Genomic DNA, 23,046 nt, shown 5'->3' with positions numbered 1-23,046 from the left:
ATCCAACACACCAGAACTACGCATATTCCAACTGGGCGTGGGTTCATAACTTGTAAAAGTCATATCTGGCTGGTACCCCATGTGGAATATATGAGTGTTAATACAGATTCAATACAACAAAAATATACATCATAACACTAAGGAAAATTAAAGTTTACCACTCGTCTTGTAGATTATGTAAAGTAGGAGAGAAATTATTTTCTCGCTCCTCATTCGTCCGTGGTGATAAGTTTAAATCAGCGCAAACTCTTTCATCCGGAATCTGTCCGGCAAAAGCTGCTCCAGAATAACCACCCGATGACTGAGGGTTATCCCTACTATGCGCAACCTCATTATTGCGAACGTCTTTGACCTTGACGTACATTTCCAATATTTTTATCACAAGAAATTTTCGATTTTCATTCGGAATCCTCAAAAAATCCTTCAAAGTTTCATCATCGTCGATGTTAAACTCAGCGTAACAAGCAACCCCTTGCGGAGTGATGGAATACGGATATCTTCCGGTTACTTTAAGGTTCACCGAACGTTTCCTCACACTCATTTTATTACATAACAACGATACCAATCTATTGTACTCCATTGTAAGTGGCAACTTAACATGATTTTGTGGAGATAAACTATAGCTCACAGAGTTATTCACCACCACAATCCCACCCCCCAATATAATGAAACCCTTACTTTTCGCTCTTCAGACATTATGAAAAAATGCTTGAGAATTTAACAGAAGAAAAATTTGAACGAGAGTTAGGAATATTTTTGAATGGATTTTTGTAAAATCCTAACACCTTTAAATAAGGCAATGCCTAGCTCGGTGGGCTGGATTTTTTTAGGTATAGCGCTCTTTTAAAGAGCGCTATACCCATTTGAATTATTGTTATTTCAGTTAAACGCAGGAGACTTATTGGTGGGCCCACAAAACAGGTATAACGCGGTTATATACCGTGCTATGCATGTATAGCGCTGTTTAAAAAAACGTTATATATATAACGCTCTTTTAAAAAACGCTATATATAAATGTCACTTTTTTTTTTAAACACACATTTCGGTAGCACTTGAGAAAAAAAACCACAAATGGGTTCCTTTAAACCTATATATTATAGCCTTGCAACACATACTTCTATTGTACGTTCGGTACTTATTTCTTTTTTATTTTTAACCAATCACAATCGTTCCAGGTTGGTGTGAAAATGATTTACCACAAATTTGTCCTGGGTCCATCCCCAACCACCTTTTTGGGTTCACCAACCCAACCCACAATTCAAAATTATCATAGAAAAAGCACCCCCAAAAGTTACGGAAAATATCCAGAATATCCCCTAAACATTTCTGAACACTCTGATTTTTCCTCTCTGTTTGCACTTCACTTCTCACGCCTCGACGGAGCCCCCAACGTCTCCTCACACTTTCCCTCTTTCTACCTTAGAATATATATTCATATCTTCTCGTCTGCTTATCTTCTCATTCTCTCTCTGCTGCAGTTTAGTTTCCCTGATCTGATTCGCCAAAATGCAGAGCACTGCAATCTCGTTTTCTCCGTCAATTTCACTTCCTAAGAAGCCTCACAAGCCTTCTAGTTCCGCTTCGTTATTCAGATTCAATCCTTTATCTGCTCAATCTTCTCGATCGACGCTTCGTTTTGGCTCTCTAAACGGCTCCGTAGCTCGGAAACTCAATCCTCTTCGCTGCTCAGCTGATTCGTTGAATCGTAATGGATGGATTTCAGTTCCGCCGCCGGCTCCCGAGCGTGAATCGGACGGAGTGGAGGTTCGGGCCACGTCCGTGCCCGAGAGCGCTGGAGACGCCCCTACATCCAAGCCTTTGACGGATACTTTGGTGCTCGGATCGCTTTTCGGCCTTTGGTATCTATTTAACATCTACTTCAACATTTACAACAAACAGGTGTGCTTTACTTCCGCTGATCTGAGGTCCTAGTTGTTTTTACTATTTGTTTATATGTGTATTGCTTCATTACTTGTGGTTGATAGTGTTTTTTTGTATGTATAAATGCATGCATGTATTGTAATTTATGAGGTTCTTCAAGGCATTTATCGTTCAAATTTTTCAGACTATAGATTTAAACTTTTTAAATTTTTGGAATTATCTATTCGCTGAGTATGTATGTTTGCAATTTGAGCCATTTTCATCCTACATTTATACTATATAGTTTGCAACTTAATTGAAGTGATTTTGGATCCCTCACTAGATAGAAATGTTACCTTTTGTGTTTCCAAACATGGCAAGGTGTGTCATTAATTAAGATTCGCATATTCTGTAGGTCCTGAAAGCGTTCCATTACCCAGTTACAGTGACTCTCGTGCAATTTGCCGTTGGCAGTGTCCTTGTAATTCTAATGTGGACTCTCAATCTATATAAAAGGCCAAAAATCAGTGGTGCACAGGTAACTTCATTGAGACAGATTTACTATGCTTTGGTTTAGACCTGATTATGTGCGCAAGTTCTGATTCTATATTTTCAATCGGCAGCTTGTTGCAATTTTGCCGTTGGCAGTGGTGCATACCTTGGGCAACCTTTTCACCAACATGAGTCTTGGAAAAGTTGCTGTATCATTCACTCACACTATTAAAGCTATGGAGCCATTCTTCTCTGTTGTTCTCTCTGCTATGTTCTTAGGCGAGGTGTGGTTTAGATGATTACTTTTACATTTCTATATAAAGCTCTTGTATTCATCTTGTGATAACGCGAATACAACTATTTTTCAATCTCTTTTTCCTTTTATTTTCATCTTAATTCAGATCATATTTATGCGTACTTGAAAAGAAAAGATATTCACTTCCATGTAGTTCTTTGTCTTCTGATCTATGTTATTATAGTTAGTGACATTGGATGTGTCTTGTTCATGCAGTTCCCTACCATATGGGTTATGTCTTCTCTTGTACCAATTGTTGGTGGAGTGGCACTGGCATCGTTGACTGAGGCCTCTTTTAATTGGTGGGGAATTCAAATGTTCTATGTTAAATAATGCCATATGATTTGTTGCTTTCTTGGTATAGAAATGGGAGACAGTTTTGATAAAAGTTTTATTTCAAATTTTAATATACAGTTCTTCTTTTGTCGATTACCAGGGCTGGGTTTTGGAGTGCAATGGCCTCTAATTTAACTAATCAATCTCGTAATGTCCTCAGCAAGAAGTTTATGGTTCGGAAGGAGGTAATAATATTTTTTTCGTGCTATTAGATGAGGGTATGAAGAAAATGTGCACCCAAAGTTGAAGGGTTCTTTGGTTGATATTTCAAGCTTATATTAAATGGTATTTGTGAGAGCGAAATGTTTGTGTGGTGTTCAATAGTTCTTTTCCATTTTTCATGAAGTAACTAGCTTGTTTCTGGATTAACCTTATTGCCTTTACTAGACAAAACCCAAGTTATGTCTCTTGGGTGGTTTTTGTTGGTTTCTGAAATGCTGCGAAGTTTACAGTTGTAATTTTTTAACAGGACTCATTGGATAATATTACTCTCTTTTCAATAATCACGATCATGTCCTTTTTCTTGCTGGCCCCGTACGCCTTTTTCGCTGAAGGTGTCAAGTTCACTCCAGCATACCTTGAGGCTGCAGTAAGTGATACTTATATAAAGTGGAAGTTTACACTGGTTCTACCCCTTTGCTTAAATAGAACCTCTGGGTATTTTTTCATTGTTCCATTGTAGAAATTTCCGCAACTTTTTGAAAAAACTTTCATGATTTTCCTTTGGTGCTAGGGAGTGAATGTCAACCAGCTGTACACAAGGTCTCTCATTGCTGCTCTCTGCTTCCATGCTTATCAGCAGGTATAAGGGTTTTACCTTATATATCTCATTGATTCATTGGAGTCCTACGCGTTTCTACTCAAATTCTAGCCTGTCTCATAGTGAGAAAGCACAAAATTTATGTTGCTACAATAATGAACAAACAAGGTCACATGAGATCTAATTATGCATTGTTGGTCCACTGAGTTACAAGCCGTGCACCCACTGGCCCTCGGGGTTTTCTCGGTAGTAAAAAAAAATTGGTGTATCTGTAGTTTGGTTTTGTGCTGGTGTGTTGTTAGCAATTTGTTATTGTTGGATCATGGATGTTCCCTTGTTCTAGTAAAGGATAGGAACTTTCCTTTTCCTGCCATGTATTTTTGACAGTATTGAGCATGCGGCAAGCTCAGATTCCTTCCTTGCTATCTCCTAAAGTACAGTTGTGTCCTGCCTGCCTTATTTAGACGCTTGAGCTTGTCTAGAAAGATCGATGAGGTTTTTGCTGCTTTTCATCCTGGAGCAGTCAGTTTGACAAAATTGAAGATGTAGATGAGGGGGAAAGCTTTAAATTGCATGCCTTTTAAAATGTCAGGAAGACTCCAAAATTATGAAAACAAACGGGTGGCAGTTTCTAATTTTGGCTATGATCAATGGCCATTTTAAGGCAGAACGGGCTAAAAATTTCTTGTACAGTTTACTCGTGGCTGTGTGACTGACGGCTGCAACTATGCAGCTCTTGGTTTGATTTAGTAGAATTCGTTGTTTAATGTAATTTCATAAACCAATGTGACAATTCTTCATGAATTACTGAAAATTGTGTCACTTTCATTTGCGACTACTGCTGGTTATGTTATTTCTTGCTGACACTCAAGTATTGGTGCAGGTTTCTTACATGATATTGCAGAGGGTATCTCCTGTTACTCATTCTGTGGGTAACTGTGTGAAGCGAGTGGTGGTTATTGTGACGTCCGTGCTCTTCTTCCGCACACCTGTTTCTCCCATTAACGGTTTGGGTATGACACCTTACACTTTATACTTGTCATCATATAGCTGATTGAGAAGGAAACCCCTTTTCCCATTTCAATCCTTCCAGATGGCAGCTCGAGTGAACTAATGTGAATGCAAAAAGTTAGAAGTTGCCTTTTTTATTTACAATATGATAATCATTTTCTTCTTCATTTTCTATGTAGGCACTGGAGTGGCCCTTGCTGGAGTTTTCTTATATTCAAGGGTGAAGCGCATTAAACCTAAGGCAAAAACGGAATGAAGTCTAGATCAATTTTGATGGTAAATTGTGATCATTAGATGGATGAACCAAAACTTGGTTGTATTCTAGGCAGGGTCTTCTTTTAGTTTGTTGTGCCATGTGGGACGAGTTATTCTTTTCTGATGCAGCCTTAACTAATTGCTGCTAATTTGACGATTTCACTACATCACTATCGTCTTTCTTCTGTAGGGTGTTATATGTTTTGTAATGTACGGCATGTTTAGGACCCAAGTAGCTTCAGCTGGCGCTGAAAGCCTGAAAACATCAAAGAGTTGGGGAGAGTTTGTCATATTTGATTACATCATACCATTGCATTCAAAATATTTTTCTCCCTCGAAGGGGTCTCTCTAAGTGGATACCGGAAGTCTACATTCCGTAGCGATAATTATGTGTTATTTTGTAGAAGAGCAGAAATTATAATGCATCAATTTACCCATATCCATATCCAATTAAAGTAAAAAGAGATGAGGAGGAATTGCACAGGCTGGTAGTTAAGGAAAATAGCAATTACCTTAAGAACGCTGGAAAACTCCCTTGTCAAAATAATCTATCTATATTATTATAAAAGTATGACTAAAATATTGGTTTACTAAAATAATCTTATAATATTAAGCATAATAACTCACAATTAAAGGGCATAACCGAAATTCTAGACATTAGCCTTGTAATCCTATTAGTTTTAGGACATAATATTACACATTAGAAATCTTACATGATTACCTTTAGGAATCATATTAGTATAATTATTTTCTGGCATAGATATATAATACGTGTTTGCATGTAAACCTAATACCTTTAGGAACACGTTAGATTTTCTATTAATATAATTACTTTCGGAATATGGACATATTTTTAGTCATGTAATCCTATTACTTTTAGGATATACTTCTTAAAAAATTCATATTACAAATTTAATTTGAAAATATATTATATTGTCCAAATCCATTTAGAAACAGGAGAGCCTATATATTATTATAAAAGTACGAATACAATATTTATAGACCAAAATAGCCATAAAATATTAAACAGAAGAACTCATAGGGAAAGGACATAACTATAATAGCTTATTTTTTTTGGACAACAATAACTTCTATGTTAAATTTTTTTAATATTTAAGATTTTAAAATTAATAATCATGTCTATTGAGTTCTTATTAAAAATATATAGAAAGGTTTAATAAAATCAATTTCATAAGAATCTTCCATATTGGTAATACATTATCACTCTATAATATCCAATACCAAGAAAAAATAAAAGTAATGTTAAACGTACTGCATAAAGCATTGAAATTGAGAAAATAATTTTCACGATAATATATTATTATATTACATTTGAACTGCTTTCCTAATCAAATAATATTTTATTATTATTAATTTTTTGTGTAATATTAAAAAATATACCCAATCATTAAAGTATAACTAAATTTTTTTTAAGACTGTAAATGTGTGAAAGAGAAAGAAAAAGGTGGTAAGAGTCGATACCACTAATGATTTTGCAAACATAAAGATCTAAAAGTGGAATGTTAGATCGATCCTTTTACTATTTGAAAATAAAATTTATGGTGGATAAAATTATAATTACGGTTAAATATTCAAACATGAGATGAATAATTATTAAGAATCTGAATCAACATAAAATAAATTATTTTTTTATGTTAAAACCAAATAATCAAATCTTTCAATAATTATTTAGCAAGAGAATCCAATTAAATTATTTTTAAAATTCATCGTATGAGTAAAATTAATTTTTAAGTTAAAATAAATATTAGGGTACATAAATTTATTCCATACAAAGAGTGTTAGAGATTAAAAATAATTAGATCACAAAGTTAAAATGATTAGTATAATATTAAGAAGGCCATACAAGTGTTTGAGGAAGCACAATCAAAGTTAAATCCTGAACAAGAATAAGCTTTCAAGACTATTATTATAAAAAGTCGACTATGGTATAGCGGGATTATTCTTTGTAGATGCCTCCAGCGTAATTAAAATAATATTCATATATCATGCATTACTTACAAATGTCAGATCAAGAGGCATGATATTGTTAGCCATAAGAACAATTGGTATACCATCAATGATTTTATTATTAGGTCGTACAACTCACTTTAAATTTGATATACCTCTTCAAATAATTGAAATAACCTTCACAAATATATCAAAGCAAGAAATAGTGCTACATTTATAAGCGAAGCAAAAGTGATAATATGTGATGAAGCGTTTTTGGCTAAGCGTCAAACGATTGAAATAATTGCCTAAAGTTTTAGAGATATATTGGATATCAATGAATCATTTGGTGGAAAAGTAATAATTTGGGAGGTGATTTCTGTCAAGTACTATTAGTAGTTTCGAAATTGATGAAAGCAGAAAGTGTAAAAGCTAGCTTGTCAAAATTATTCTTATGACCTCAAATGAAAAATATTCAAATGACAAGAAATATAAAAGTAAGAACAGATCCAATATTCAGTGACTTCTTGCCTCGTGTCAGAAACGAAGAAGAGTATCCAATAAAAGATGATTTAGTTCTTCTAGAACACTTGGTTATCAATCCCAATGGTAATAGTAGTGCATTTAATAAGGAAAATATTTCCATCATTAGATTAAAATGTAATTTGTGCAAATTACATGATAAAAATTAAAGAGCTATCTTAGCTAGCAGAATGAATTGATCAACTATATAAAAGGTTGATTGCTAAGTTTTATGGTAAAAATAAAATATTTTTCAGTTTTGACTTAGCAGAAGATGATATCAACAATTACTACAAAGAAAAATACTTAAATATTTTAATACCAAATGGCCTTCTACCGTACATATTTGTTGCCAAGTTCATTATTTCTTACGTATTATAGTGTCACCATATATATATTAGATTAAGTTAAAATTGATCTTCCATTGCATATAGGTTGATTTTGAAGAAAAATGTGTCCGTCCTGCTTCTGAAAACTTCCGCCGAATAGCTTATGTAATAGTACACATATGGTATATATAAGTTTTGACAATAACGTCGTACATGTAGAACTTATGATACTGTCAATGTGCTTTTAAGTATGTGTTTATCTCCGAATTCAACTTTCATCTTCCAAAACTAAAGAATATCCTTTTAAATGTGTGTGAAAATAATTTTTAGTATGTTTATGTTTTGTAGTTATAATAAATAAAGCACAAGGACAAACATCATAGATATTGGACTATATTTACAACAATATGTTTTCTTACACGAATAACTATATGTTGCACTTTCAAGAGAGATATCAATATCGATAACAACAGTTCTGTTTATGGCAGAGCAACCAAAGATTTAGAAGGAAACATACACAAAAAAACATCGTCTATAAAGAAATATTCGATAAGATACCATCACATTAGATACCTTTAAACTACAATACATAATTTTCTACTTAACATGACTAAAATTGATCATTTGTGTAAGTTCTGATGATGTCCTTTAATTTTGAATTCACGTATTATGCTGATGTAGTAATATTTTTCGGCATTTAGATTATTGTTGTATTATTATATATAAATTTTTTTCATTAATTAAATTTTATTATTCTTTCATATAAATAAATATTTAAATTATCATGTGCCATTATTAACGTGCAACGCATATTTATAAATACTACTAGTAAATAAATAAATATGGAGAAAAAGGGGAGGGAAGTCGAATGTTCTACCAAATACTGTGCTGAGCCCATGAATGAAATACGAGAACGAGAGCGATATGAGTCACTTTGCCCAATGGCCCATATACCTTTGCAATATATTTCAGATCAGTCCAATACACAGGGTTGTTAATGTCAGATACAACAAAACAGTGGCTCTAATTGCAGGGGTCTACAATGCTATTGGGGTTATGGGAATAATCAATGGATAACTGCCATGGCTGCCTAAAAACCAAAGTTTCGGCACATCATTTTCACCAATAATGACCCACCAATGTTCGATCACCGATCCAAATAGATTCAAACGTTTTCTTAAACACTTTTTTGTGACCTAAATATCTCCTTCCACCTTCCAAACAAGTGGAAAAATGCAGATACTGTATTTTGTTATTAAAAAAAAAAAGTTCAACTTTTGCAAACTCTAATTTGTCTGTTGATTTTGCCAAAAAAAAAAAAGTTTACTTCTTCAAATAAGAGTTTTGCAAAAAATGATTTTCTTTAAAACAGGCTTTGAATTTTCAAAGCAAACGCCACCAAAAAAGTTCAAAAAAGAAAAAGAGAAAAATCCACCTAAAATGACCTTAATGGCTTCTATTCTTGGGTACGGTATTGCTGAGACAAGCGCCCCCCCCCCCCCGAAGAGATGTACTTTTTCCTTCTTTGGTTGATTAGCTAACAAAATCTATAAAGAATAATCTAATATTGGTATTTTCCGTTAAAGATCCGATATTTCAGCAAAAGACTGGTCAATCTCATGTCATTTTGGATGAAAAAAAAATCTTATATCAGTGTTGCACTAGGCTTTAATTTTACATGGATTATGACAAATGTAAAGTATATTTACTCAAAATTAACACTCTTTCGTCCATTAAATAAAAACTCAACTGAATTTTCTCAAGTGGGATTTGGGACCTGCGTAAACATTTTAGCCATTATATCCTGTACAAAAGCAAAAAGATCTCAACTTTTTTTCTCTAATCAGTGTAAACTAAACTACAATGCAAAAGCTATGCAAAAACTTGCATTTTTTTTACACAGATCATAAACATACTCATCTAGAAATTGCAATAAATAAAACGGAGCTCTTTACAAATTACAACAACATAAATTAAGATTAAAAAAGAAAAGAAAAGTAAAAGGACAAAAATTGGTACTGCCTGACCTAAATCATTTCCATAAAGACAAAAAATTAACACGTTGGCAGGAATAATTGCTTCTTTCTGGTACCATCCAGAATTCAATTTGCCGTGTGAAAAATGGAAATAGCAGGAAAAGAATAATTACACGATTTGATAATTAATTAATTACCAGTAGGTAGAATCCTATGCACCATAAACCCAAAATAATTCTCACTACACTTATCCTGTTCGCCGCCGCCGCCGTACCTTTATTCCCTAATCCCGGCGGTGAAGACAAGTGGCTAGCTGAACCGTCAATATCCGGCGAATTATCCGGCGAGAGAGAAATCTCCGGCGGGCCAGCTAATCCAGCTACTCCACCACTTGGCTTATTCACCTCAATTGGATTCTTACCAAAAAATTCTCTCGGTAACAAAACTGTGGATACTCCAAATATCGCCACTGGATTTTGATCAAACACCGTTCGAGTCACCGACGCCTGAACGATCCCGGTATCAATAGCCACCGACCCATTAACCCTAGAAATATTAAGGGTGAAACTTCCAGCCCCATTTTTCTCCGTTGCTAATGTTGGTTGAACCGGATTCACTATCGACTGCAGTGAACCGAGCGGATAATACGAGTGCAAAACGTGGAACCTTAACACGTCAGCTTTTTTCTCCGCCGACAAAGATTGGAATCTCACTGATGACTTCAGATCCGAAAATGCTTGGTCTGTCGGTACAAACAGCGTTATTCCTGCACCACCTTCGTCATCTTCAAACTCTTGTTCCACTCCTGACGCCGTCAGCATTGACGCCGCGACGTTAAAGTTGTGACCGTCGATAAGAGTCTTCGTTATATTGAGGCCTAGAGGAGGACGGGTTTCAGATGCCATTAGATTAAATCCATTTGGAATTAGAACAGAATCAACGGTGAAGATGGAGATGTTATAAGGAAGGGTTTTTACGAGAGAGATAATAGTAGCGTTTGAATTTGATGAATGGATAGTGATGGCATTTGAAGTCGGGTCACGGGTTATGTTAACGTACCCGAAGTTGTTCGGAGCACGTCCTGTGGTTTGAAAGAGAGTTGTGATTAGTTTTCCGGTAGGGGGGATAAGGCGGAGATCCGGCCAAGAGAAGTACTCCAGAAGTACGTGGTAACGGAGGACATCGGCAAGGTTGACAGAGGAGGACGACGGAGGACGGTTGTTTATCAGATCGGAGGAGCGGAGGAAGGTGTTGGGGACGGCGAGGATGGTGACAGAGGAGCGCTGAGCTAGATCGGCGGCGACGGAGGTGGTGGAAAGGAGATTAGTGAAGTCGGAGAGATCAGGGTATGAAGATAGGAGATGGGTGATGTTAATGGCTAAAATGGGGAAGTGGGAAGTGGACAAGAGAAGGAAGTAGAAAAGGGTGGTAGGGGTAAAATAGGAAATAGAAATTGTGGTTGCCATTGTTCTGAAGATTGAAGCAGAGAGTGATGAAAGTGAGAGAAGCTGAGGGACTGAACAGAGATTGCCCACCTTGGCTTCCAACTACCCCACCCCCCCTTCTACCCCTTCCTTGGGGGTTGATGTGATAATGATTGTGTTGCAAATTATTATATTCATATATTTTAACGTTTAACAGGATTTTTAAGTATGATAATTTAGGGGCGGTTTAGTTCGAAGATTAGTTATACAAGGAGTAAAATGTCGTAACTATTTATGTGAAAAATAATGTATGAATTGATTAGCCTGTTAATTTTGTTTTTAGTTAATTATACTTACTTTATATTTTATCATACATAAGATAACCTATAGATTTTCACATAGACTACGCGAGTATTTGATTTGTGGAGTTTAATAAGTACAAATGTACAATCCAATGTTAAGAGGGGGAGCCACCTTATAGGAATGCACGAAAAAAAGACAATGTGTAGTTAAGTTAAGTAAAAAAAAATAAAAAATAATCAAAAAAGTCATTGAACTATATGAAATAACTCAAAAATATTATTTGTTTATTTTTGGTACCAAAAATATCATTGCCGTCTATTTTTTGGACCACAAATGTCCTTAAACTATTAGTCTTGTCATTGAAGGTGATATGACAGTCAAACTGGGTTAGATTTGCTTACATGACCATCCACCTAAGCAATCCAACATGACAAAATTATTTTTTCAAAAAAATTATTTTTTCGAAATTTAAAAAAAAAAAAATCAACACTTATTCCGAAAAAAAGTAAAAAAAATTCATGAAAAAATTATTTTCCGAAAATTGTGTGTTGATTTTGGCAGGTTGAATCTTCCAACTCAACTTATGGACAAAGTGCATTCTAAAGATTTACTACTAGTATTCTAAAAGCTAATCCACGTATTATAATTCATTCTTTCTAGTTGTTATTAAAGCTGTCTACTAGCTGTTATGACTTATGAGAGATTGCCTTTATGTCCGATTAAGACAAAGTACACCGATACCTGGACCCCATCACACAAGTAAAAGTAAGGCAAATTTGTTTATTGGAGCAAAAAGTTTAGAAGGATAGGGTTGTTTCAAAATTTTCAATTACCAAATCAAACTGATCGTATCGGATTATTAAACTTAAAGGCCAAATCAAATCAATAAAATTTGGATTTTTTAATTTTATTTTTTCTCGAGTCTTCGATTTTTTCCAATAAATAGCACAAAAATATATAACTTGTGCTCCAAATATTTCTTTAATCCTAGTAAGATACAACTATATAAGGTGTTTCCCAAGAAAATAATACAAAACATGAGATGTGTCATGACATTATCCTAAAATATTTAACAACAAAGATAATAAAATCACATAAAATAAATATTGCTAATTAATAATTCATAATAAAAATAAAAATAATATAAAAGTACTAAGTCATGCTAAAATAAATATGATTAGTAAGGGAGTATTAATTATATGACTAAACACTAAAGAAAAAATAAAAATAAGTTATGTATTTTTATCTAAATCATTGTAAAACTAAAAATAGATATCCAACACATCGTCATTCCTAGTACTGAATTGGATGCCTTCTATTAGCATTAATTAGTATTGATTTGATTTTAGTTTGGGCTTTTGTTAGCATTATTTGAGTTATTAACTTTTATGGGCCATAAAATTTATTGGAGCATTCAAAAGTTCTAAGTCCATATTGAGCTGATGGCTTATTTGGCATCTAAGCCAAAACATAAACACTGATAGTTGTAGAGTTTATTTAATTAGTCTTTTTTTTTAATATTTGGGCCACTATGTATTATAAGCCTATTTTTACTCTTAGCCCATTCTTGTATTTGCTTTCATAGCTAGCCTTAGTAAGCCCATTATATAAATACGGGCATGTGTTTCTAGAAAGACCCATCGAGTCATTCTCATATGTAACAAATATATACATACCCCAATTCTCTCTCATTGAAAGATGAAACCCTAACGAAGTTTTCCTCTTCTACTACTCGATTCATAATGTTTTCATGGTATCAGGGCAGAGATTTTGGTACATCTCGTCTTGCTCTTTCGTCCGATCTTACCCCGATTCTGTTTCGTTAAGTTTCTCTTCTCCGGTGGTTGGTGAATCGACATTTTGTTCAGACGAAGAAGGTGTTTTTGCTGATAGGTGTCTTAGTTCAACGTTTTGGGTTAATTTCCGGCGTTTTGAGCTTATATCCGGGGAGTCTACGTACTTTGGGTTAATATCTCTTGGTGCTAGGGTTACGACTGATTTGAAGGTTGTTCTTCTCTGGTAGTGAAAAAGTTAGGTAAACTCATTCCTTTCTCTAATTAGGGCTCTTGCATGTATAGTTTTGCTGAGATTTTGATGTAATTCTCTCTTTCTCTTCCATTGTCGATCCTTCTGTTCATTTCTTTGTGAAGTAGTCATGGGTAGCCCTAATAACTTCTCCACTGATCCCACGAGTCTCCTATTTGTGCACTCTTATGATATTCCTGGTATATCCTTTGTTCCTATCCCTTTTTCGGGTAGTGGATTTAGGGCTTGGAAAAGGAAGATGATAGTTGCTTTCTCGGCTAAGAATAAGATAGCCTTTGTTGATGGCGCATGTCCCCGACCATCTACCACTGGGGTTGAACAAAAAATGTGGGACATGTATAACAACATGGTGATCTCTTGGTTAACTGCCTCTCTATCTCCTGAGATAGCTGAAAATGTGCAGTATTCTGAGACTGCACAAAGCATATGGCTACAACTGCAGACTAGATATGGTACTGCAAATAGGACTAAAATCTTTGAACTTAAGAGAGAACTTGCCCATACACTTCCCAAGCCCCACAGGATATAGCCTCATATTTTAACCAATTAAAAAGGTTATGGGATGAATTAGTGTAATGTGTACTAACCATGGGCAAAGATGCATTTGTGCTGCAAAGCCTGGGATTCTACAAGAGGATGAGGAACATATGTTATTTCAATTCCTCATAGGGCTGAATGAAACATATTCGGGGGTGAGGAGCAACTCGCTTATGATGGAACCCTCTCCTAGCCTTGACAGTGCCTATAATATCCTCCTTAATGATGAAAAACAAAGACAAGTCCAATTTACCTCCAAGTTCAATCTTGACTCTATGTCTTTCAATGTTAGTGCAACTAATAAACTTGGGCTTGCTTTTGGGGCCAATCAAAACTTTAGGGTCAACCAAAATATAGCCTCCAATCCCCCTCCTCCCAGGAAGTATACACAAAAGGGTTAATTTTGACCAGAATATGGCACATTTGTTCTGTAAATACTGCAAGAAGTCTAGCCACTTGGTTGATAAGTGAAATAAGATTCATGGGTACCCACATAGTCCTAAGTTCAACAAAGGAAAGAAAGATGCTGCCCATACCACTATTTGTGCTCAACTTGCTCCTTCTGAGGCCAGTGCAACTGACCTTGTTGGAAATTTCACTGAGGATCTTCATTTTGTTCCAAGTATTGATGGTCAAGGCTCTGTGATTCCAGGATTGAGCAAACAATAGTATAATCAACTGATGACCCTACTGCAACATACTCACTTGGGAGATTCTTCTAATGCTCAGCCTCCTAATCTCATGTGTTATGTTAATTTTGCTAGTACTCTACTAACTGAGAGTCCTATTTCTGATTCCAAAGTTTGCATGCTTACACAAATTAAATCTATCACCTGTATAATAGATTCAGGTGCTTCTGACCACATGACCTCTAATAAAAACTTACTTCTTAACATTACACCTTTAGCTATACCTTACCTTGTAATACTTCCTAATGGGTACAAAGTGAAAGTAACTTCCACTGGATCTTTTGCTTTAACTCCCTTCATCACTCTTCATAATGTGCTGTTTGTCCCTTTCTTCCAACACAACTTAATTTCTGTTCACAAACTAATAAAGCAGTTGCATTGTATAGTTTTATTTACTGCAACTTCCTATTTTCTGCACATGTTACATGCTCCTTCTCTGAAGATGCCTCTGGATCTTGGTAGAGAGGAGGTTGGTTTGTACAAGTTTACTTGGGTTCCATCTTCACATTCTACAAATTCCTCTACCTCTAACTCATGCATCACAGTTTGTGTATGTTCTTTGTCTGATTCATGTAAACCTGTTTCTTCTTCTAGTTCTAAGAATGTTGTTTTACCTTCCAATGTTAGCAATTCCATTTGTAATAATGCTGCTGTGAATGATATGAATTTCATTTGGCATCAAAGATTGGCACATATTCCTTTTGCAAATATAGCATATTTCTATTTTGTCTTCTTCTCTTGCTTCTAGAAACCATTTCCTTGTTCTGTCTGTCCCATTGCTAGACAAATTAGGCTTCCCTTTCCTGACAGTTCCATTAGTACAACCAGACCTTTTCAGTTAATCCACATTGATACTTAGGGACCCTATCACACACCTATCTCCTCTGGTTCAGGATACTTTCTTACTATTGTTGATGATTTTTCTAGGGCTACTTGGACTCATCTACTGGGTTCTAAAAGTATTGCCTTTTCCATGATCAAATTCTTTTTGGCAATGGTCCAAACTCAATTTCATGTTTCTGTCTAAACTATTAGAAGTGACAATGCTTTAGAGCTAGGTTCCAGCCATAATGGCTCTTGCTTCTTTAGTCAACATGGAATTATCCATCAAACTACTTGCCCACACACTCCTCAACAAAAATAGTGTAATTGAAAGAAAATATAGAACACTCCTTGAGGCTTGTGGGGCCTTACTCTTTCAGTCCAAGTTGCCAGTCACCTTTTGGGGGAATTGCCTTTTAACTGCTACATACTTGCTCAATAGAATTCCATCTAAGATTTTTCAAAATAAATCTCTTTATGAGGTATTGTATGGTAAGGCTCCTAATTACTCACATTTGAAGACCTTTGGTTGCCTTGCCTATGCTATTGTTCCTATTCCCCCGAGAGACAAACTTCAACCTAGAGCAATCCCTTATGTTTTCCTGGGCTATCCTTTTGCCAAAAAAGGGTTACAAGTTATACAATCTAGCCTCTAAGAAATGTTTTGTTTCCAGAGATGATGTCTTCCATGAGACATGCTTCCCTTTTGCCACACCTACCACTTCTGCTACATTCTCTTCTCCACCTTTAACTTTTCCCTTTCCTGATTCCCAGGCTACTGGGGAATCTCCCTTTGTCCCTGTCAGTCCTTCTACCTCTTCCCCTGCTCTTAATTCCTTCCCTGCTGAAACTGTGCATGCTGATCCTTCTTTCCCTTCTTCTCCTCCTCTAAGCTTTGACCCTGGCATTACTCCTCCTTCTCTATCCCCTCCTGAAGTTAGGAGGTCTTCTAGGCAACATAACACCCCCTCTTACCTGAAGGATTATGTGTGCAAACTTCCTTCCTTCTCTAGTTCCAGTTTCTCTTCCTCTCCCCTAGAAACTGAACTTTTTTCATACTCTTAAGCTACTTAAGTCACAGCTTGGCAGGATGCCATGAGAAAGGAGTTTGAAGCATTGGATGCTAATCATACTTGGGACATTATTCTTCTGCCTCTTGGTAAGAAGCCAATAAGTTGTAAGTGGGTCTACAAAATTAAATACAAGGGTGATGTCAATGTTGAAAGGTATAAAGCTAGGCTTGTCATTAGGGGGTATACACAGGTTGAAGGGGTTAACTTCATAGAAATATTCTCTCCTATCATTAAGATGTGTACTGTCAATTGTTTAGTTGTTGTGGATGTTAAGAAACACTGGACTCTTTCACAATTAGATATCAATAATGCCTTCCTCCATGGTGACCTAGATGAGGAGGTGTACATGAAGTTGCCCAAGGGTTTGAGTATTTCTAGTGTTTCTGCTCCTTCTGGTTCTGCTCTCCTTATATGTAGATTGAAAAAGTTTCTTTATAGGTTGAGGCAGGCTTCAAGGTAGTGGTATTGACGAGCGCAAAATACACACTTAAATTGTGCTTTCTAATCAAAGATAGTATAGTATAATATCGTATCCACATGGATTGGATTTAAACAGTATTCTCGTAGTTTCTAGCTTGATTGCTATCTAGGAGGACCACAAATTGAGATTTATATGACTAAGAATTGAAATTAACTAAGAATCTAAAGCTATTGACTAATGACTATCGAGACAAGGAATAAGCAACTAAGGTTATCAGTGGAAGAAAATAGGTTTTGACAGGATAGGTGCAAGATAATTCTTCGGGATCTAACACTAGATAATTCACTTCCAATGTTCAAGTGAGTCTCTCGAATTCACTCTATTATTAGTTCAAACGTTCAGCAGAAACTGCTTTCTCGATTAAGTCTTAACCTCATGAGATGAACCAATTTAAGCACTGTGAAGATATGAAAGAATGCATAGTGGATCGGTCTTTAGGAAAACCTCTTTCGATTATTCTCCTAACTAGGTTTAATCCAGGATTCAACTAGCCTCTTTCGATTACTTAGAAAAATCTATGAACTCAACCAACAATATATTGCAAAGCTATCATAAGTTATGCATCTCTCGATTACACAAACTAGTGAATATAGATGCAATAACTAAATCTTCCAAAATAATTCAAATACATAAAACTAGAGTTATAATCCACAAACAATCATCAATACACCAAATCCGTCAAACCCTAAAGGGAACTACTCCATAGACATGGAGAAATTCATCACAAATATAATTAAAGTATAGGAAAACATATATTCGATACAAACTCGGATCTTGAGTGAGGAAGGAATGATAAGATCCTTGTGCTTGTATTATTCTAACTCCTCCTTAGCCTCCTTAGGTTTAAAATCTGTCAAAAGTCCCCCAAATTGTGTTTTCTGGTGTATTTAAGTCGTCCCCAAAGTAAACCCGGACGAAACTACCCTTTTTAGCCGAAATAGGAGATTACTCTAATATTTTTGTGCTACCGCGCCGCGCCATGCGGTGCACTTATAGAGAATTCCAGAACATTTTGCAAAATCTTATCTGGCCATATTTTCACTGCCGCGCCGCGCCTCACGGCGCGACTGTGCAGATTTTACAGAGTAATTTCGTTTTGTCATTTTTTTGATATCCAGACTTGGTCCTCGACCCCCAAACGTGATCTCGGCTTAATTGCTTGGGCTTCTACTCAGACTTCAAAGCTTTAACTTATTCGATTTAGCTCTAAATTACCTTAATAGCTTGGAATCTTTTCCTACAAGGTATAAAACACATAATAAGTGTAAATCACTATCGTTTAAGCTCAAACACACATAAAATTTAGTAATTAGAGTATAATATTATAATTAAAATACGGGTTTATAGCTTACCATCAGGATGCTAAGTTGTCCCAAGCCATATCCTCTAGAGGTTACATACATTCACTTAATGACTACTCCTTGTTTATTAAGGGCAGACCTAGGAATTTAGTTCTCTTGGCAGTCTATGTGGATGATATTATAGTAACTGGGGATGACACTGATAAAATTTCTGCACTCAAACTGTTTTTGGATGATCAATTTAGCATTAAAGACCTGGGTTCTCTACATTATTTCCTGGGGATTGAGGTGTCTGATGTTCCTGGTGGGGTTCTTCTTAATTAGAAGAAATTTATATCTGATTTGCTCCAACAGTTTGATTGTGCTGATGTCTCTCCTGTGGTTTGTCCTTTGGAACTCAATGGTAAATTACATGTTGATTCTGGTACCTTATTTCCTTCTCCTGACAAGTATAAGAGCATGGTAGGTAAGCTCATTTTTCTTACACATACCAAGCCTAATATTTGTTTTGCTGTTCAACATTTGAGTTAGTTCTTGAAGTCTTCTAGAGTTCTCCATATGTCTGCTGCTTTTCATGCCCTTAGATATCTTAAGGGCACTGTGGATCTGGGCCTCTTTTATTCAGATTCTCTTAATTTCTCCATTCATGCCTTCTCAGACAGTGATTGGGCTGCCTGCGCTGATACTCGCAGATCTGTTACTGGTTTCTGTGTTATTTTGGGGGATAGTCTCATCAGCTGAAAGTCCAAAAAGTAGCCCGTTATGTCATTGTCCTCTGTTGAGACTGAATATTGGGCTCTTAGTAAGGTGATTGCTGAACTGGCTTGATTTTCTAGGCTGCTCAATGATTTTGGTATCTCTGTATCTCTTCCCTTTTCTGTCTTTTGTGACAATCAGGTAGCTTTACATATAGTTAAGAATCCAGTTTTTCATAAAAAGACCAAGCATATTGAAGTTGACTGTCACTTTAAACTTTCTGATGGTCTGATCCAGCTATCTCATGTCCCTACTACTCAACAATTGGCAGATGTTCTCACCAAGCTCCTTCCTGGTGCTCTTCATCATGATCTTTTGGGCAAGTTGAAGGTGGGTTAGTGCCTTCTTTTGCTAAATGTTGAGCTGATGGATTATTTAGCATCTAAACCAAGACATAAATATTAATAGTTGTAGAGTTTATTTAATTAGCCTTTTTTTGCATTTGGGCCATTCTATAACTTTAGCCTATTTTATTCTTAGCCCATTATATATTCTATCAGCTTTCATTAGCTTAGCCTTAGTGAGCCCATCATATAAATACGGGCATGTGTTTCTAGAAAGACCCATCGAGTCATTCTCATATGTAACAAACGTATACAAACCCCAATTCTCTCTCATTGATAGATGAAACCCTAATTAAGTGTTCCTCTTCTCCTACTTGATTCATAATGTTTTCAAACCTTGAAATAACATCTTAAAAGATAAAATTATGAATAAGTTTAAGAAGTATTTATAAATTACATTACAATAAGTACTTTTATGTATTAAATATATCTAAAATTTCTATACATGTAATGTCGGGTTATATTAGTTTGGTTTCGGTTTGACTTATTTTAGTTAAAACCAAACCAATTATGACTGGTTTTTTTTCCAACACCAAACCAAATCAAACCGAACCATAGTCGGGTTTATTTTCTCGGTTTGATTCGGATTATCAGTTTGGTGTGGTTTGTCGGTTTCCTTTGTACACCCCTAGTTAGAAGTAGTCTCGGCTTCACCTTGCCCTCAAAATCCTATATTAGGAGTTAAGTACTTTCTTCATTTTAATTTTAAATGATATATTTCACGAGAGTCAAATAGTATAAAGTTTAACCAATATCTTAAATATCTTTTTATCATATTGAAAGGAAAAAATTGTAACTTATAGTATTTATCGTATAGTTTTGAATATCTAAATTTTAATTTTAAAATATTTAATTAAAATAATCTAATTTAGCTTCAAAGTTTAGTCAAATTGACTTCTAATAAACAAAATAAGTCATATGATCGAATTGAAATAGTCGGAATAGCCGTTAACTTTCATATGCTACGCTTAGGTCTTCATTTTGTTTTTTGGGGTACCCATTTCATGTCGTTAATGGATGTCAAATTAACAAATTAGACATAAAATAATTCCAACAAACAGTTGTTATGACATATTCATAAGTACTATAGTCATTCTTAATTTAAAAACACCTATAAATATTTGTCTCTATATATCTCTTGAGGAATTACAGTCATTTTCATATTTCAAAGTATTACTATATCTCATAATTAACACTAGAAATCAAATCCATCAAGTCAGCCTCCGTATTCACTTCACCAGCTTGCATCAATTGGGGCAGTTCATTATAAGGAATCTCCAAATCATCAAACAGTTTGTCGTCCAAAGCAAATTCTGGGACTTGACTAAAATCATAATCAGCAACTAATTGCTGGATATTGCCTTTGTCACATAACTCAAATGGCTCTAATTTAGGTGCATTATTATTAAGGGTTGTGTCATTGCTACCTTTTTCGAAGTTCAAACTTTTGATATAATTCTGGAGGAGAGAGCTTGGCCTTGGCCATTTGGTGCGGCATTTTCGTCTTGAAAATTGCCTTCTTTTTGTTGCATTCCAATGGTTTTTAATTGAATTTTCAGTTCTTCCAGGTATTCTTTTTGCAATTTCGGACCATTTATTTCCTACTTCCGCATGAGCTGAGATTAAGACCCTGTCTTCCTCCTCTGTCCATAAATCCTTCTGCTCAAAAACAATTACAAAATAAATTAAAATCAATAAATCTAATGGTACCGGTGAAATTCTCATATACAATGGTATTGGTTCAATTCACTGTCTCCTTTTGTAATAAAAAGAACTTTAAAATAAAAAATAAGGGAATTGTAAGTTTTAGCTACACTTAAAATGTAAGACAGCCCGGTACACTAAGTTTTAGCTATGCGCGGGGTCCGAGAAAGAGCCGGACTACAAGGGCCTATTGTACGCAGTCTTATCCTGCATTTCTGCAAGATGCTGTTTACACAGCTCGAACCCGTGACCTCCTGGTCACATGACAATAATTTTATCAGTTACACCAAGACTCTCCTTCAAGTGTAGACGTAGGAAAAACGCATATATATGATCCAATTGAAATGAAGAAGCCAATTGTTTGGAAAGGGAGATGTTAGAAACATTAGCATTATGGATTTCGTAAAAATATTATAATTCCGTCTCTAAATCATCTTATAAAACAAATTATCAAAAAATTATATTAGGTACGAGCGATTTAATGATAAATTAGCGACAAAATTTCGTAACTAATTCTTGTTATTTTGTAGAGTTAGCATATCATTTTCTTTTTAATTAATTTTTTTCCCCGTATAATTCAAAGTTTATGGATACACGTTGTAAGCATTTGAATGAGAAATTCTACCACATGCATATATACAGATACAGAAAGAAAGACCTCAAGGAAAGCAAAAAGACCCTTTAGATGGGAGGTGATAAACTTACATTTAACAAAGATAAAAATAACAAATCTGGGAGGATAGTCAAAACAAAAGAAAGGAAAGAAATAGTTAATACCAAAGGAAGAAGTAAAATCATACTTTGATATCAGGTCTAAGATGATTGTGCCACCTCTCTCTACATTGCTTCCCTATTCTCCCTTTCAGCGTTTGAGCAATTTGAGACCATTTTCTAACTCCAAACTTCTCTACCAATTGTATCAAAAGCCTGTGCACGTATCATGTATATAGTATAAGATTACTTAAATTTCCTAAACGTAAAACATCCAAAGGAATTATTTAATACTAATAAGTAACATTGGTTTTTATCCTTCTTCCCAAAAAGAAACTAAAATACCTGTCTTCTTCAATAGTCCATTGTCCTTTGGCTGATTTAGAGTACTTTTTTCGACCCCTTCCTAGTTTTCTCATAGATGAAGAAGATAAACTGTTCTCATTGCTCTTTGTAATTTGTTTCTTATTCTTTCTTCCACCAATTTCTTTTTGACCATAATTACCATTATTATCAGCAGTAGTAATGCATGAACTTTCATCAGGCACAACATTAAAGTTGACTAGTGTACTACCACTTGTACCATTTTGATCAAATGGCTTAAACTCATAATTGAAGTTGAAATCTTGATCCATTGATGAATAATTATCCTTAATATTCGAGAATGGATCAAATAACGGGTCATAACCATTCGTTTCGATCATGAAATTGTGATCAGGGATGTTGAGGGTTGGAAGGGTAAAGGAAAGATCAAGGTGATGAAAATCTTGAAGATAATCTTTAGAGAGTGTGCAAAAAACATCATTCATATCTTCATTGTTGTATGGCTGAATAGAGAAGTCTTGTTTACTACTTTGATTAAACTCCATGGGAAGGAATAAAACATGAGAGGAAGAATTAGGAGGAAGGAAAAAAAAATGGTGATTTCAGATTTTCATTCTCTCTTTTTGCTATATTTCTATGTTATGTTAATAGTAGTAGTAAAGAATAGGGAGAGACATTTATTGCAGTGTGAATGTATCTGGACCTCTTGTAACCTGGATGATCCAATGGCTATTCTTTGGTCAAAACT

At 35.2% G+C, this 23,046-nt stretch overlaps 3 protein-coding genes across 3 annotated transcripts; 1 reads left to right on the top strand and 2 right to left on the bottom strand.

Annotated features, from left to right (window-relative positions):
* Positions 1–1,245: 1,245 nt before the first annotated feature.
* On the top strand, positions 1,246–5,331 carry LOC107791935 (phosphoenolpyruvate/phosphate translocator 1, chloroplastic). Its single transcript, XM_016614094.2, has 9 exons — positions 1,246–1,899; positions 2,276–2,398; positions 2,484–2,636; positions 2,864–2,949; positions 3,084–3,168; positions 3,453–3,572; positions 3,717–3,785; positions 4,627–4,756; positions 4,934–5,331. The coding sequence occupies exons 1-9, from the start codon at positions 1,507–1,509 to the stop codon at positions 5,008–5,010; spliced, it is 1,236 nt and encodes a 411-aa protein (XP_016469580.1). The 5' UTR covers positions 1,246–1,506; the 3' UTR covers positions 5,011–5,331.
* A 4,349-nt stretch (positions 5,332–9,680) lies between these two features.
* On the bottom strand, positions 9,681–11,527 carry LOC107791936 (fasciclin-like arabinogalactan protein 4). The gene has a single exon (XM_016614095.2). The coding sequence runs from the start codon at positions 11,247–11,249 to the stop codon at positions 9,969–9,971; it is 1,281 nt and encodes a 426-aa protein (XP_016469581.2). The 5' UTR covers positions 11,250–11,527; the 3' UTR covers positions 9,681–9,968.
* Positions 11,528–20,735: 9,208 nt separating this feature from the next.
* LOC107791932 (transcription factor MYB98-like) lies at positions 20,736–22,843 on the bottom strand. The gene is made up of 3 exons (XM_016614091.1): positions 22,320–22,843; positions 22,064–22,190; positions 20,736–21,218 (listed from the first exon to the last, which is right to left on the bottom strand). Exons 1-3 carry the CDS (start codon positions 22,841–22,843, stop codon positions 20,736–20,738), a joined length of 1,134 nt encoding a protein of 377 aa, XP_016469577.1.
* Between the last annotated feature and the right edge of the window lie 203 nt (positions 22,844–23,046).

This window comes from Nicotiana tabacum, chromosome 4, assembly GCF_000715075.1.
Source record: "Nicotiana tabacum cultivar K326 chromosome 4, ASM71507v2, whole genome shotgun sequence".
Classification (NCBI taxonomy): Eukaryota; Viridiplantae; Streptophyta; class Magnoliopsida; order Solanales; family Solanaceae; genus Nicotiana; species Nicotiana tabacum.
The sequence above is the reverse complement of the archived record's forward strand: the minus strand, read 5'-3'. Positions and strand labels throughout refer to the sequence as shown.